General features: G+C 36.9%; 1 protein-coding gene across 1 annotated transcript; it reads right to left on the bottom strand.

Annotated features, from left to right (window-relative positions):
* Positions 1-8,046: 8,046 nt before the first annotated feature.
* On the bottom strand, positions 8,047-8,725 carry LOC109116326. Its single transcript, XM_019201487.1, has one exon. The coding sequence runs from the start codon at positions 8,598-8,600 to the stop codon at positions 8,415-8,417; it is 186 nt and encodes a 61-aa protein (XP_019057032.1). The 5' UTR covers positions 8,601-8,725; the 3' UTR covers positions 8,047-8,414.
* Positions 8,726-15,672: the final 6,947 nt, after the last annotated feature.

Genomic DNA, 15,672 nt, shown 5'->3' with positions numbered 1-15,672 from the left:
GCTCGCTGTAAGAGGTTACACCGATGCTAGTTTCCAGTCAGACCCGGATGACTACAGATCGCAGTCTGGCTATGTTTTCTGCTTGAACGGATGCGCTGTTAGCTGGAAGAGTTCCAAGCAGGCGACCGTTGCAGATTCTACTACAGAAGCTGAGTATATTGCAGCGTCGGACGCAGCAAAGGAAGCTGTTTGGATCAGGAAGTTTGTTGGAGACTTGGGTGTCATTCCTAGTGCTGACATCCCCATTGCTCTGCATTGTGACAACAATGGAACGATCGCACAAGCGAAAGAACCCAGATCCCATCAACGATCCAAACACATACTCAGACGATTTCACCTTATCAGGGAAATTATAGACAGAGGAGACGTACACATTTGCAGAGTGTCGACAGATGACAACATTGCCGATCCATTGACGAAGCCTCTCCCTTCGTCGAAACATGAGGGTCATGTTAGGGATATGGACATTAGATGTTTAGCAGTTCATGATTAGAGCAAGTGGGAGATTGTTGGTTTAGTGCTCTATGATGTACTGATTATGAGCTTTGTTCAGATACATTCGATGTATTGATACTTTCTATGTGGTTTTATGAGAGTATTTTATTCATTACATGTTATTGCATGCTAGATCTGTTATGAAATCCATGTATCATTAGGAATGATACTAAACTCCCTAGTCTTGTGTCGTTATGGGAATAACGACATAATAAGACTAGTATGATGTGTGATTGATGATCACACAGATGATCATAGGTATTGGATACGATCACAATCATAGGTATTCGTTGCAGAACGGAATACTGGACTGACCCGCATGAGATTGTCACATGGACTAGCGTCATGACTTGAATCTCATACGACGATTCCATGATTGGATCCTAAGACCTGAGATATCTACAGAATCCAACATGAGGAGTTGCGTGCTTTGAATACGTCAAACGTCCTGCGTAACAGGAGGACTATAAAGGCGTGTATCAGGTACGAAACGAATCATGTACTGGATTGTAGATAGTCAAGACGGGATTTGTACCTCTCATAAAAGAGAGAGATATCGCTGGGCCCCTCGTGTGAGCAAGACTGTAGAAATGTGTGGCCGCACTATAGACGAACGTCGTCTATTTCAGACAGTCAAACTCAGTGAACGAGAAAGCAGTCGAATCAGATAAGGTGGCTTGTCCATGCCTTATGTTCGACATATCATATCGCGATACAAAAGGATCATCAGTCGGAATCATCACTGGCTTTTGGAGCGGAGGCCAGACCGACCGGTCCAGAAGGTCTGGACTGATCGGTCCAGCTAACCCAGACCGATCGGTCTAGACGTAGACCGGTCGGTCCAGAGGTAACGTGTGAGGTCCGAAAATTGTTCCAGACCGATCGGTCCAGACGTCGGGATTTACTAAACTCGCTCTAATTAGGGTTTTAATGTGGGAAAACTTAGGGGAACGCCACCCAACTCTTTTGGCACGATTTTCAGACCCTAGGGAGAGGTTTGGAGAGTGAAAAAGCTAAGAGAAAGATCCCTGAATCCTTTGCGCAAAAAAGAACGTGTTCTTCAGTCCTAGCAGACAAGTTCCAACCGTTGGAATCCTTTCCGCCGTGTGGATATGTGTAGAGGGCAAGGTATTCTTCCTGCCTACAGTGATTGGACGAACAGATCAATTGATACAGGCCCCGGATCGATTGAGGTAAGCGTTCTAACGTTTCTTCAAGATCATGCACGATAGGTTTTAGGGTTTTATCAAATTTTTGTTTTACATCCGCTGCGCAAACCCTAGAACCGATCTCTTAGGAATAGGATTCTCTCATGAGATCCCAGGAAAACCCAACACTATGACTTGTATACCCAAATGGAGATTTCGGGATATACTACTATATCGAATAAGCCTACAGGGTCAGACACGCAGGGAAGGACAAATGCACGAGAAAACATCGAGAAACCTGGACACGAGGTCCGGACCATTCGGTCCAGGAGTGGACCGAACGGATCAGAGCATCTAGTCCGAAAGAACCAAATTGTTGGACCGAACGGACTAGAGGATCCAGTTCGAACGGACCAAATTGTTGGACCGAACGGACTGACAAGTCCGAACGAACGGACTGTGTTTTGTGTTGGTCCGAACAGACCAAGTGTCTAGACCGAACGGACTACTTAGCAGTCCGTTCGGTCTAGGTTTCAGAATTAATTTTAAAATCCGGAATTAGGGTTAATCACTTTATAAAAAGGAGATTAATAACCCTAATAAGGGGTGGCCGACGAAGAGAACTATTAGAGACCTTTTTGGAGAGTCCAGAGCGTCTAAGAAGTGATCTAAGTCTCATTTTTCTCAAAGCACATCATCGAATAGAAGATTCGAGTCCTAGCAGACAAGTTCCAAAGGTTGGAATCCATCCCGAGGTGTAGATACGTGTAGAGGGCGAGGTAATCTTCCTCCCTTTCGTGATCGAACGAGTTCTTCAATTAATATAGGCCCCGGATCAATTGAGGTAAGCGTTCTTGCTTTTCTACGATTCATAAGTTGAAGACATTCAACCTGTTTCACTGCCGGTTGTGACTCAACCTTCAACGAGTGAACCTCGGAGATCAGACAGGATTCGCCAAGAGCCTGTGAGATACGGTTTTCTCGTGACTGGGAATGAAGAGTTCATGTTATTGGAACATGATGAGCCTACCACATACCCAGAGGCTATGGCGAGTCCGGATTCCGAGAAATGGCGCGAGGCTATGAAGTCCGAGATGCAATCCATGTCAGACAACCACAAGTATGGACTCTGGTTGATGCATCTGAAGGGATAAAACCCATCGGATGCAAGTGGATCTTCAAGAAGAAGACCGACATGGATGGCAACGTGCACACGTATAAGGCACGACTTGTGGCGAAAGGATTCCGTCAGATTCATGGTATTGACTATGATGAGACATTTTCGCCCGTAGATATGCTGAAATCCATCAGGATCCTGCTTGCCATAGCCGCATATTATGACTATGAGATATGGCAAATGGATGTCAAGACCGCATTCCTTAACGGGAACTTGACCGAGGATGTGTACATGACACAACCCGAAGGTTTTGTCGATCCAAGGAACCTGAGGATGGTGTGCAAGCTTCAGAGGTCCATTTATGGTCTGAAGCAGGTTTCAAGGAGCTACAACCCGAAGGTTTTGTCGATCCGAGGAACCCGAGGATGGTGTGCAAGCTTCAGAGATCCATTTATGGACTGAAGCAAGCTTCAAGGAGCTGGAATCTTCGCTTTGATGAGACAATCAAAAAGTTTGGTTTCTCACAGAACGAAGACGAGCCATGTGTTTACAAGAAGGCTAGTGGGAGCACAGTAGTATTTCTAGTGCTGTACGTGGATGACATTCTCCTTATAGGGAATGACGTTCTTACCTTGGAAGACGTGAAGTCTTGGCTAGGAACGCAGTTTTCTATGAAGGACCTAGGAGAAGCGGCCTACATTTTAGGCATAAAGATCTATAGAGATAGATCGAGGCGACTTCTAGGATTGAGTCAGAGTACCTACGTCGATAGAGATAGATCGAGGCGTCTTCTAGGATTGTGTCAGAGTACTTACATCGATAAGGTCTTGAAACGGTTCAAGATGCAAGATTCCAAGAAAGGAACCTTACCGATGAGCAGTGGTACAGTTCTCTGCAAGAGTCAGTGTCCTACGACACCTGATGAGCGAGAACGCATGGATCGGATCCCATATGCTTCGGCAATTGGATCGATCATGTATGTCATGCTCTGTACTCGACCGGATGTATCCTACGCGTTGAGCATTACGAGTAGATACCAGTCAGATCCAGGTGAGTCACACTGGATCGTCGTCAAGAACATCCTGAAGTACTTGAGAAGGACTAAGGATGTGTTATTGATATACGGTGGGTCGGAAGATGAGCTCGCTGTAAAGGGTTACACCGATGCTAGTTTCCAGTCAGACCCGGATGACTACAGATCGCAGTCTGGCTATGTTTTCTGCTTGAACGGAGCTGGAAGAGTTCTAAGCAAGCGACCATTGTAGATTCTACTACAAACTAAGTATATTGCAGCGTCGGACGCATCAAAGAAAGCTGTTTGGATTAGGAAGTTTGTTGGAAACTTGGGTGTCATTCCTAGTGCTGATAGCCCCATTGCTCTGTATTGTGACAACAATGGAGCGATCACACAAGCGAAAGAACTCAGATCCCATCAACGATCCAAACACATACTCAGACGATTTCACCTTATCAGGGAGATCATAGACAGAGGAGACGTACACATTTGCAGAGTGTCGACAGATGACAACATTGCCGATCCGTTGACGAAGCCTCTCTCTTCGTCGAAGCATGAAGGTCATGTTAGGGATATGGGCGTTAGATGTTTAGCAGTCCATGATTAGAGCAAGTGAGAGATTGTTGGTTTAGTGCTCTATGATGTACTGTTATGTGAGCTTTACTTAGATACGTTTGATGTATTGACACTTTTTATAGTTTATGGATGAGTGTTTGATTCATTACATATTGTGCATGCTTTAATATGTTATGAAATCCATGTATTGTTATGAACAATACTAAACTCCCTAGTCATGTATCATTGTGGGAATAATGATATACTAAGACTAGTATGATGTGTGATTGATGATCATATAGATGATCATAGGTATTGGATACGATCACAATCATAGGTATTCGTTGGAGAACAGAATGCTGAATTGACCCGCATGAGATTGTCACATGGACAATAGTCATGACTTGAATCTCATGTGACGGTTCCATGATTGGATCCTATGACCTGAGATGTCTACGGAATCCAACATGAGGAGTGGCGTGCCTTGATTACCTCAAACGTCCTGTGTAACAGGAGGACTATAAAGGCGTATATCATGTCCTGGGTTGTAGACAGTCAAGATGGGATTTGTACCTCTCGTAAAAGAGAGATATCGTTGGGCCCCTCATGTGAGCGAGACTGTAGAAATGTGTGGCCGCACTATAGACGAGCGTCGTCTATTTCAGACAGTCGAACTCAATGAACGAGAAAGCAGTCGAATCAGATAAGGTGGTTTATCCATGCCTTATTTTCGACATATGATATCGCGATACAAAAAGGATCATCAGCCGGAATCATCACTGGCGTTCGTATGATCACGAACAAACTCTATTCGAGATAGGTAGTCATAGTGTCTTGCTAGAGACCGCCTATGACCTGTATACCCAAATGGAGATTTCGGCATATACTGCTATATCGAATGAGCCTACAAGGTCACACACGCAGGGAAGGACAAATGCATGAGAAAACGTCGAGAAACCTGGACACGAGGTCCGGACCGTTCGGTCCAGGAGTGGACCGAACGGACCAGAGCATCTAGTCCGAACAGACCAAATTGTTGGATCGAACGGACTAGAGGATCCGATCCGAACGAACCAAATTGTTGGACCGAACGGACTGACCAGTCCGAACGAACGGACTGACCAGTCCGAACGAACGGACTGTGTTTTGTGCTGGTCCGAACGGACCAAGTGTCTAGACCGAACGGACTACTTAGCAGTCCGTTCGGTCTAGGTTTCATAATTAATTTTAAAATCCAGAATTAGGGTTAATCATTTTATAGAAAGGAGATTAATAACCCTAATAAGGGGTGGCCGACCAAGAGAACTTTTAGAGACCTTTTTGGAGAGTCCAGAGCGTCTAAGAAGTGATCTAAGTCTCGTTTTTCTCAAAGCACATCATCGAATAGAAGATTCGAGTCCTAGCAGACAAGTTCCAAAGGTTGGAATCCATCCCGAGGTATGGATACGTGTAGAGGGCGAGGTAATCTTCCTCCCTTTCGTGATCGAACGAGTTCTTCAATTGATACAGGCCCCCGATCGATTAAGGTAAGCGTTCTTGCTTTTCTACGATTCATAAGAAGCATGGTTTTGACTCTTAATAACTTCAGGTAACAAATTAACAACATTATCTTGTTTGTGAGATACAAGTGTATTTTGGACCCCAGAAAAGATGGATATGTGATTTTTGTAATCCTTCTCTTGGATTCGCCTGAAAACAGGGAGAATGAACAGCTTTCTAAGTATGGCGACACAAAAACTGCCCGCGGCATAATGCTGTCGAAGCTGAAAAAGCTCATTGAAGCAAACCCTCTTTTCCGTGACAAACTCGTATTTCCTACTCTGAGAGCATCAAGACTTAGAACCCTGATCAATCAAAGGTATCTATGTTTGTACATCTTTATCATGTGGACCTGATACTGGTTGGAAGTGTACAATGCTTCCTGTTCTTTTTTTTAGCATCAGTCTTACCTGTGGTGGTGTTTATTTTTTCTGTTTATGTATATATATATACACACACATATTGTTGGAGTTGGTAAATCTAGAAGCAAATGGAAATAATTCAAACATCTTTGAATGCATTTTGGTGTACTTGTTTTCTCTTTCTCAAGCCTTTGGTGTAAAACGTTTTTCAAATTCGTTATTAGGTGTAGGTGGTGGAGATAATTGGGTAACAATTGAACATTTTTTAGAAAAATTGATAGAACCTTATAAATACCTTTTATCTGGAAAAAGCCTCCTAATTGTTTTTGGACGAATTCTCAGACCTTTTGAGAGATTTTTGAGATCCAAAAACGAAGAGGGAGATCCCGAAAACTCTTGCGCAAAGAAGAACATATTCTTCAGTCCTAGCAGACAAATTTCAATCTATTGGAATCCTTTCCGCCATATGAATATGTGTAGAGGGCAAGGTAATCTTCCTGCCTTTGTGACCGAACGAACACATCAATTGATACAGACCCCGGATCGATTGAGGTAAGTGTTCTAACGTTTCTACGAAATCATGCATGCTTGGTTTTAGGGTTTTATAGAAAATTTTTGCTTTACATCCGCTGCGCAAACCCTAGAACCGATCTCTTAGAAATTAGATTCACTGTAGAGATTATAGGAATCCCAACAGATGTTGCATCAACCACCGAAGCCCCTTAGAGATTCTCAACAACCGAGGCCCTGAAGGTCCAATAAACGAAATCAACGGGCCACCGACAACCAATTATCATACCAAAATAATGTGTTCAACCTATTACCTAGCTGGACTTTGGAATATTGTCTAGCGAGGTCCTTCATCCGCATCATTTTCTTCAAATTCCAAGTGCTAGGAGCCTAGGTGCTTAGTTTGCTTGTTCCTCAAACAAAAAACATTGAGAGTTGTGTTTCCGGTAAACACTGTTGATTGATATTTCTTCATTTTGCTTCGGTTTGTCAAAGTTTTTTTATTTGATTCATTCCTATATATGGACTGTCCCTTTTTTAAAAATAATTATAAATATTTTGTTACGTTTTATTATAAAAAACAAAAATGCATAACTAATTCTATTGAAAAACAAGACGTATTTTATGCTTTCACAACCTATGCGTTTGTCACTGACCAATTTGGTGTGAAGATTGTTTTTTCGGCAACATTTTTATTTTTGTTATTTAATGAATGAACCAAACTCCAATGTCAAGATCAAATATGGAAAATTATAGAAATTATATCCCCCGTAACAAAATTTTACTTGAAAAACGAGAAAACATTTTAATATAATGATTCGAGGCCATATATAATTTGGTTTCATTTCAAACCCGATAAATCCAAATACCAAATCGTCCAACTCGGGTATTATTTCGGTTGATATAAATCTAACCCAATTAGAGATAAATTCAACATCAAGAGGTCCAAATATGAATCTTCCTGGGGACATCCAAATTGTCTCTTCTTCCGAATTAATTTTAATTCAATTGTTATGTTCATGGTTTGGACTTATTTAATTAATTAGGAATAAATGGAACTCTTTGCAATAGTATCACAAAAATTTAACACGATTGCCTATTTATAGAGTTATATTTCGTCTAATTCAAAGGAACCAATTAATCTTTACTAGAACTAATCATGATGTAATTTTCACTAAAAAAATCAACGAGAATCCAATAAAATCCAATCTTGTAATTTTTAAACCTAATTAATTGAACATAAATAGAATAATATCTGATAATATATTTTTCCAAACCGAAACATTAAAATCAGAAAATAAATCATCATAAACCCAAAAATACCGATCCCTATTTATGCTTAGGTCCTTATTCATCTTTTCCTACAACAGCAAAAATATCCAAACAGAATTCGATGGAACAAAACAAAAAAAAAAAATCTGCCAATGATTTTAGAAGAAACCAATTCAATCACTTTGTAATATTATTACAATATAAAAAGCAACAATCATAATTAAGACTAATTAACGAACCATGCGTTTATTCTCGAGCAACTCCATAGCACTTGGTTGTCTTTTCTTTTTCTTTTTTTTTTACAAGGGAGATCTTCTATGCCTTGTCTCCAAAACGCCACGTGGCAATCAAGGCGAAGAACAAAAGGGATAGATAAGAAAAAAGAAAAAGAGGGAGAAAATTTATGGGAGGAATCCAACTAGAGGGACGGGGACCGCGGAGTAGTTATTCCGGCCACCGCTCACGGCGGAGGAAGACGACGGATGCTGCCGGAAAAAGGCTCCATCGACGGCTTCAGCCACGGCGGCGATTAAATCGACGGCCATCTTCATCAGCTCGATGCAGATCTCCAATCTTTGAGTTACCATACTGATTTTGCTTTCAAGAACAGGAAAAAAAAGTTTTTTTTTTTACGCTTTTAGGTTTTTTTTTCTCTCCTCTTCTATTTGCCGCGTCTCGATTTCTCTCGTCTTTACAAAGTCCAACATGCAAAGGCCACTATATATATATACAAATGTGTGTATATATGATATAGATATGGATATGGATGCAGTACAATTATTGTGGGTGGAGAATTTAAGATATGGGTCGATATGCTGACGTGGCAGGAAAATGTGCAAGCAAAAGTTGTTAGTTTCTTGGAAAATGCTTTTGTTTGGCTTTTGGATTAAGCGAAGGGCCAATTCGTTTGGGGTCGCTTATGAGACATGTACATACAACGTGTGTGTATGTGTATAATCATATTATATACGTGCGTGATTTTTGTATGCATGTATTGGGTGTATCATGTCATATACCATGCAAACTAGAGAGATGGATTCACATGAATAAAGATATGTCTAATCATATTTTGTTCCATACACTGGAATATGTACGTATCTTTCATTTATGCATGTGTGTTTTATGTTTGCATGTTTATGCGTCTACCACGCCATATTCCATGCCAATTTTAAATGAAAACTGGTTGATTACATTTTATTTATGCGAGCTCTAAATTATTGAACTTTATAAATTTTGTGTAAGATTGTGAATTTACAATAGATTGATGTGATCCAGAGAGATTTATAAATGAGGGAAATTATGTTTAATTTAAATGATGATACTCTTATATTCATGTCAGTTATGACAGATTAAATTTAAAATAATTATCGATTTTTTTAAGATGGAGGGATATTTTAGTCTTTGACGGGCCGGTTTAGAGTTTCTTTTCGACAGATTGTGTTTTTCAATTTCTTTGGTTCTTCTCTCTCTTTCGGTGGTGCAATTCTACGTTCCTCCGTATGTCGAGATCAATTTTTCGGTCAATGTGTTCTCTGTGTAACCCTAGCGACAAATACTTCTTCCTCTTTCCAAGATGCAGACTCGAGCTTTAACCCGATGTTCGAATTCGTATCTCGCTGTGTCGTCTTTTCTTCCCAGATCTTGCACGAAAAAGTGTTTCGGAAAGATTTCGGTGAGGGGTTGGGGTAAATCCCTAACATATTTGGCTCGTTAATAAAATATAAATTACATATCATAATACTAACTAATTAAGATTTAAATAAATGATATAAAGATAAAATCCTATTGAAAATTGAAATCTATAATTTTTTTTTTGATAATCCGGAAGTTCACCGAATGTTTGACCCGACTACATCTCCCAAAAAATCGGGGAAGTCTAGGTGAATGTCCCCCTCCACACTTGGATTTGAACCAAGGATGAGAACATGTTTTAAGCCACCCAAACTTGGATTGAAATCTATGATTTTATGTATACTTTTAAAATGAAAGCAATCTTAAAAACACAATTACTGAATTATATATTTCATTTATATTTAAATTTGAATTATAAAAAATAACAAATGTAAATTATTTATAATTAATAGAAAAAAATTCTAATTTAAAATCACATAAACCATCGAAAATATGGATTAATTGCGTGTATATATGTGTTATAATCATTTGTTTACATTACTTCGGTACTTATTTAAGGATTTTAATGCAACATATCATATATTATCATCGCATGATCAAATATTAATATAAATGCTTTATTTTAGCGAATCCAGAGACTGGAACCAATCGGACACGTGGAAATATTGGTGACGACCCTAAGTTTTTTTTTTTTTTTTTTTTTTTTTTTTTTTTTTTTTTTTTTTTTTTTTTAGGGATTTTAAAACTAAATCGGACACGTGGAAATACATGTTACGACTTGAAAATATTTATTAATCTGATCATGTTTCCCAGCACACAGGAAAGTTTGAGTACTACATGATATATATATATACACACGCACACATAATATTGATAGATTCCCAATATAAAAGTATTATATTGTACCCTTTTCTAAATGATGAGTTTTCTGAATATAATATATAACCAAAGGCCACCACGGTTATATTTGTTTAACACCAAAGAAATTATTGATGGGACCTTACACCTAACCACTGCTAAAAGCACATTTGAGAGAATTTAATTTACAAGCAGTATTAATAATTTAAACTTTAAATATGCATGGGCCAAAGGATTTATATAAGTATACTTTTTTGTGTTCTAGTTGTAAGCATTGTCCTCTCTTTAACGTCAAAGGTTAAAAATATATGCCATAAAACTTTAGCCGATCATAATTTTATTAATCAAATAATATTCTTTTGTCAAAAACTATGTATATGTATTAGAAAAACATATTCATTTGTTCTTGTTATTGGCATTATCCTCTCTCTGAAATTAATATCAGAGAATCTAAGCCAACCATATTTATATTTATCTTCTGGTAAACCTTTTTATTTTTCTTTCCGTCGGCTCAAAGGGTCCACAGGGAACCTGCCAAGTGTCTAAGGCTTTCTGAGTGGCATATGATAAAAGTCATTATCTTTACCATTGATGACAAAAAAAAAGAGTTATGTTAATGATTTTTTTAATTTATTATAAAAACCGATTATTTTCGTAATTATCTAAATAATATACTTTTATTTGGATACATTAAAACACTGACTATACGTAGTAACAAAACATAATATATATTTTTCACAATAAAACAAATCATTATTATGATAAAATAAAAATGACCATTGACAAAACAACTAAATTGATGTAAATAGATTTAATCGGTAGGAAATTGATTGGATACCTAGAGAATTAAAAATTTGTAAGGAATAAATGCAACTAACCAAGTTGACTGCTAAATGTTTTATCTTTTTTTTTTTTGGTAAAACCTAAATGTTTTATGTTTATAAAAATGTTATTAAAATTCTTTTTTTTTCAAATTTATAGATAATGTGTGATGATAATAATAATAATAATTTGTTGTAAAGTTTGCATCGTAAACATGTATTCAACATTATTAATATTATTATCGAAAGATCACCGAAAGGATTGCACTCATGATTAGTGGTGGAGAAATATAATCTCTGTATTTTTATGTTGCCTGTTCGGTTGTTGATATTTTATTAATAAATGCTTTCATCAAAAGGAACGATGATTTCAAAACTATGAATCGTAAAATTTATTGCAGTTGCATAATAAAAAAACACATTAGTGGACGTTTGTAATCCCAATTATAGTTTATGCCACCAATTAAAAATTATTTTCGGTCCGTCACTGTTGACGATCATTTAATAATTTAATGGATAATTTTTAAGGACTATTCGTTTTATTCTTTAATGAATTTATAAATATTAATAAAAGAAAAATTCGGAAAAAAACTTTAAAAAGAAAACAAAGGAAGACTTTTGTCACTTGAATCATAATAATAATAATAATAATAATAATAATAATAATAATAATAATAATAATAATAATAAAGGGTAAATACCATTAAATTTTTAAATTTGTAAAATAATCGAAAACTACTTATTAAATTTTTTTTGATAAATTTATTATTAAATTTTCAAATGTGTCATTATAGTTCTCAAATTTTCAAAATGTATCATTATAATTCTCAAATGATGGATCAACTTGTTAAGATTTTTTTATATCAATTAATTGAGAATTATAATAATTGTGATTGGCTTAGATAATAATAATCACTCGTAGACATACCTTTTCATGGCGTCGCTGCTATCTTTTAAATTTGGCTGTTCGTGTTTGAACTTTGCTATTCATCATCTATTGGTCAAATTAACCCAATTGCATATACGCCCATTTGGGGAATAAATTAAAGTTACAACAAAGAAAATTGTAGTAAACTAATAATTATGATTGGCTTAGATATGCTTGTTAGGGGAACAAAGTGGATAAGGTTCTCTTTTATGATCCCCCACACATACATATATATATATATATGTACATACATATGCTGATACTCTTACGTATTCATATCTCTTTTATTATTTATTTTTACGTGTATTTTATTATGCATATGATATATCCGTTTGTCGCGATAGTCGAAATTCTTATTAAATCGGCCAATAGTTTGAACCTCAAATCATAATATTTTCATGACGTGCACTAATTATTTTGGTCTTACGTGGAATTTTACTAAATTGATAAAATTACTAAGATGTAATAGATTATATATAGTTTCTTAAATTTTGATAAACCCGATAATAATAAACTTCATATCAATATAGAAAATTTTATCATTTTAATAAAAATATATAATATTTAAAATTTGTTAATAAATAATATTAAAATGGTAATATAAATTATTGTAATTTGAAAAAAATACAAATATATCAAAATAATTCAAATATACCAATTATCCATTTAAATAATTTTTTTCTTTTATTTCAACTAAATATATAAATGTAATCAATAAATTTTTAATTATTTTGAATGACTTTGCTTTTTGCTGCAAGTTAGGTATCCTCTTTTTATCTCAAAAACTCTACTGAGATTAGAGAGATTAACATAAACCTTGTGCAGAGAGTCCCACAAAGTTTTTGTCGTTTCCGGAGCTATGAAAGATTTGAGAATCTGGTCATTTAGGGTTGAAAAAATGTCAAAGCCAATTTAATCATTTTGACTCCATTTGTTTCTCTTAGTCGTGCTATCAGGGGCCGCGACTGGTTCTGCAACGTTTCCACTACGATTGGGTTATGTGCAACCATAAACCTTTGCTCCCAAGAACAACATTTGCTGCTTTTGATCAATAAAAGTAGTTTTCTCCATGGAGACCAATAAGGATCAGTTTGGTTTGAGTTTCCATGTTCGAAACAATCTGAAAAACTGATAGGGAAGGCCCAGAAAATGCTAACTAGAACACGAAAACAAGAGAAAGAATCTAGAGTAGAGGCAATGATCTCAAGGCTTTGATACAAATAACAATTTTGTGTTTTACATATAGAATCGAAAGTCTAAAACAAATAAGAAAAGGACTTTCTTCGTTATGTTTCGAGTGAGTACAAGATGGACTGGAGAATATATACATGTGGATGTAATCAGTAACGTGCAAAAATTCTGCAAGAAATCTGTCAACAAAATATTGAGGAATATTTGATAGCAAAGCATCAACTCCTTCCTCATTTGATGTTTTGAGACTTCTACAGATTGAGGAGTTTCCTTATGAGTCTGGTGCGCAAAACCGTATGTGATTCGACTAAACAAATAATCTATATAAAAAAAAAATACATAAATCATACATAGGTTTAATGATAAAAACATGTTGGCCGGAGAAGTAAAAAACCGTAGATACGATGACCCCGACTTAGATGAACCTTACCGAGCCCAACCCCCAGGACAAAATGAGCTTAAGCTTAAACTTCCTCTTTTCTTAGGAAAGGTAGACCCCGAGACATATCTAGATTGGGAGCGACGGATTGGTTGGAGGGTATATTGAGATTATTATTCCTCTTCAAAGGCGCGTGTTGTTTACGATTCACGTCAAGAATGTCGTTGGCATGTCCAATTTAGACCATGGCCCAAAAACAACCAGTTGAACCAAGGGCACAACTACCCTCAATGAAAATACCCAAAATAGCTCAAATACCAACCACACAGGAAAAAGAGGCCCTGAAAAAGGTAACCCTCGAGCTTGATCTATGCATATTTTGTTGGTTTAGTGCTCTATGATGTACTGTTTATGAGCTTTGTTCAGATACATTCGATGTATTGATACTTTCTATGGTTTATATGAGAATATTTGATTCATTACATGTTCTAGCATACTAGATCTGTTATGAAATCCTTATCCCTCCCTCGAAATATATTCGAATATTATATATGTGTGTGTAATGAACAATCTACTCGTAAATGATTAAGATGGACTGTCCGAAAATAAAAATTTCACTTAAAAATTAAGTGACTATTGTTTATATTGTGGAGTCGATGATAAAATTATCGCAGAATCCTATGGCATCTGTCGAATAGTGCCGCCTGATTCATGGAGGCCTCCCTGCCTTGAGGAGTTTCCTTATGAGTCTGGTGATGGTTTTGGTATTCTATGATGATCGTACGATATGAGAACTTGTATGTTATGATGAATTCATTTGTTGAATGCATTGTTTGTTCATTATTTATTTTGAATATTTGATAAATAATGACATTCATGGATCGTTATGAACGATTCTAAACTCCTTAATTGCTTGTCATTGTGGAAGCAATGATGAATTAAAACTAATATGAGACGTGAAGGATGCTCATAGTGATTGATCATGCGTATTAGATACGGATCACGATCATGGGTTCTTGTTTGGAACAAGTGACTGGATGATTCGCGTGAGATTGTCGATTGGATGTTATCCATGATAGGAATCTCACATGATGATTTATTTTGGATCCTCAGAACTGAGATATCTACAATATCCAACATGAGGAGTAATGTACTTTGACTGCGTCAACCGTCGTCTTTAATCGGATGATTATAACGGCGTGTTTCAGGTACATTAGAATTATAGTGGATAGTAGATAGTTAAGATAAAACTTTATCCCTCTCGAAAGAGAGAGATATCGTTGGGCCTGTCGTAGGAGTAGGACTTGTTGGTTTAGTGCTCTATGATGTACTGTTTATGAGCTTTATTTAGATACATTTGATGTATTGATACTTTCTATGTTTTATGAGAGTATTTGATTCATTACATGTTCTTGTATACTAGATGTGTTATGAAATCCATGTATAATGAATGATACTAAACTCCCTAGTCTTGTGTCATTGTGGGAATGATGACATAATAAGACTAGTACGATATGTGATTGATGATCATATAGATGATCATAGGTATTAGATACGATCACAGTCATAGGTATTCGTTGGAGAACGGAATACTGGAATGACCCGCATGAGATTGTCACATGGATTAGCGTCATGACTGGAATCTCATATGGCGGTTCCATGATTGGATCCTAAGACCTGAGATATCTACGGAATCCAACATGAGGAGTTACGTGCCTTGAATACGTCAAACGTCCTGCGTAACAGGAGGACTACAAAGGCGTGTATCAGGTGCGAAACGAATCATTTGCTGGATTGTAGATAGTCAAGACGGGATTTGTACCTCTCGTAAAAGAGAGAGATATCGCTGG

Source organism: Tarenaya hassleriana, unplaced genomic scaffold (assembly GCF_000463585.1).
Source record: "Tarenaya hassleriana unplaced genomic scaffold, ASM46358v1 Cleome108, whole genome shotgun sequence".
NCBI lineage: Eukaryota > Viridiplantae > Streptophyta > Magnoliopsida > Brassicales > Cleomaceae > Tarenaya > Tarenaya hassleriana.
This window is presented reverse-complemented; position numbering and strand designations above follow the sequence as displayed.

Coding starts and splice junctions, on each gene's coding strand:
- LOC109116326 (XM_019201487.1), bottom strand. CDS start 8,600: ATGGTAACTCAAAGATTGGAGATCTGCATCGAGCTGATGAAGATGGCC.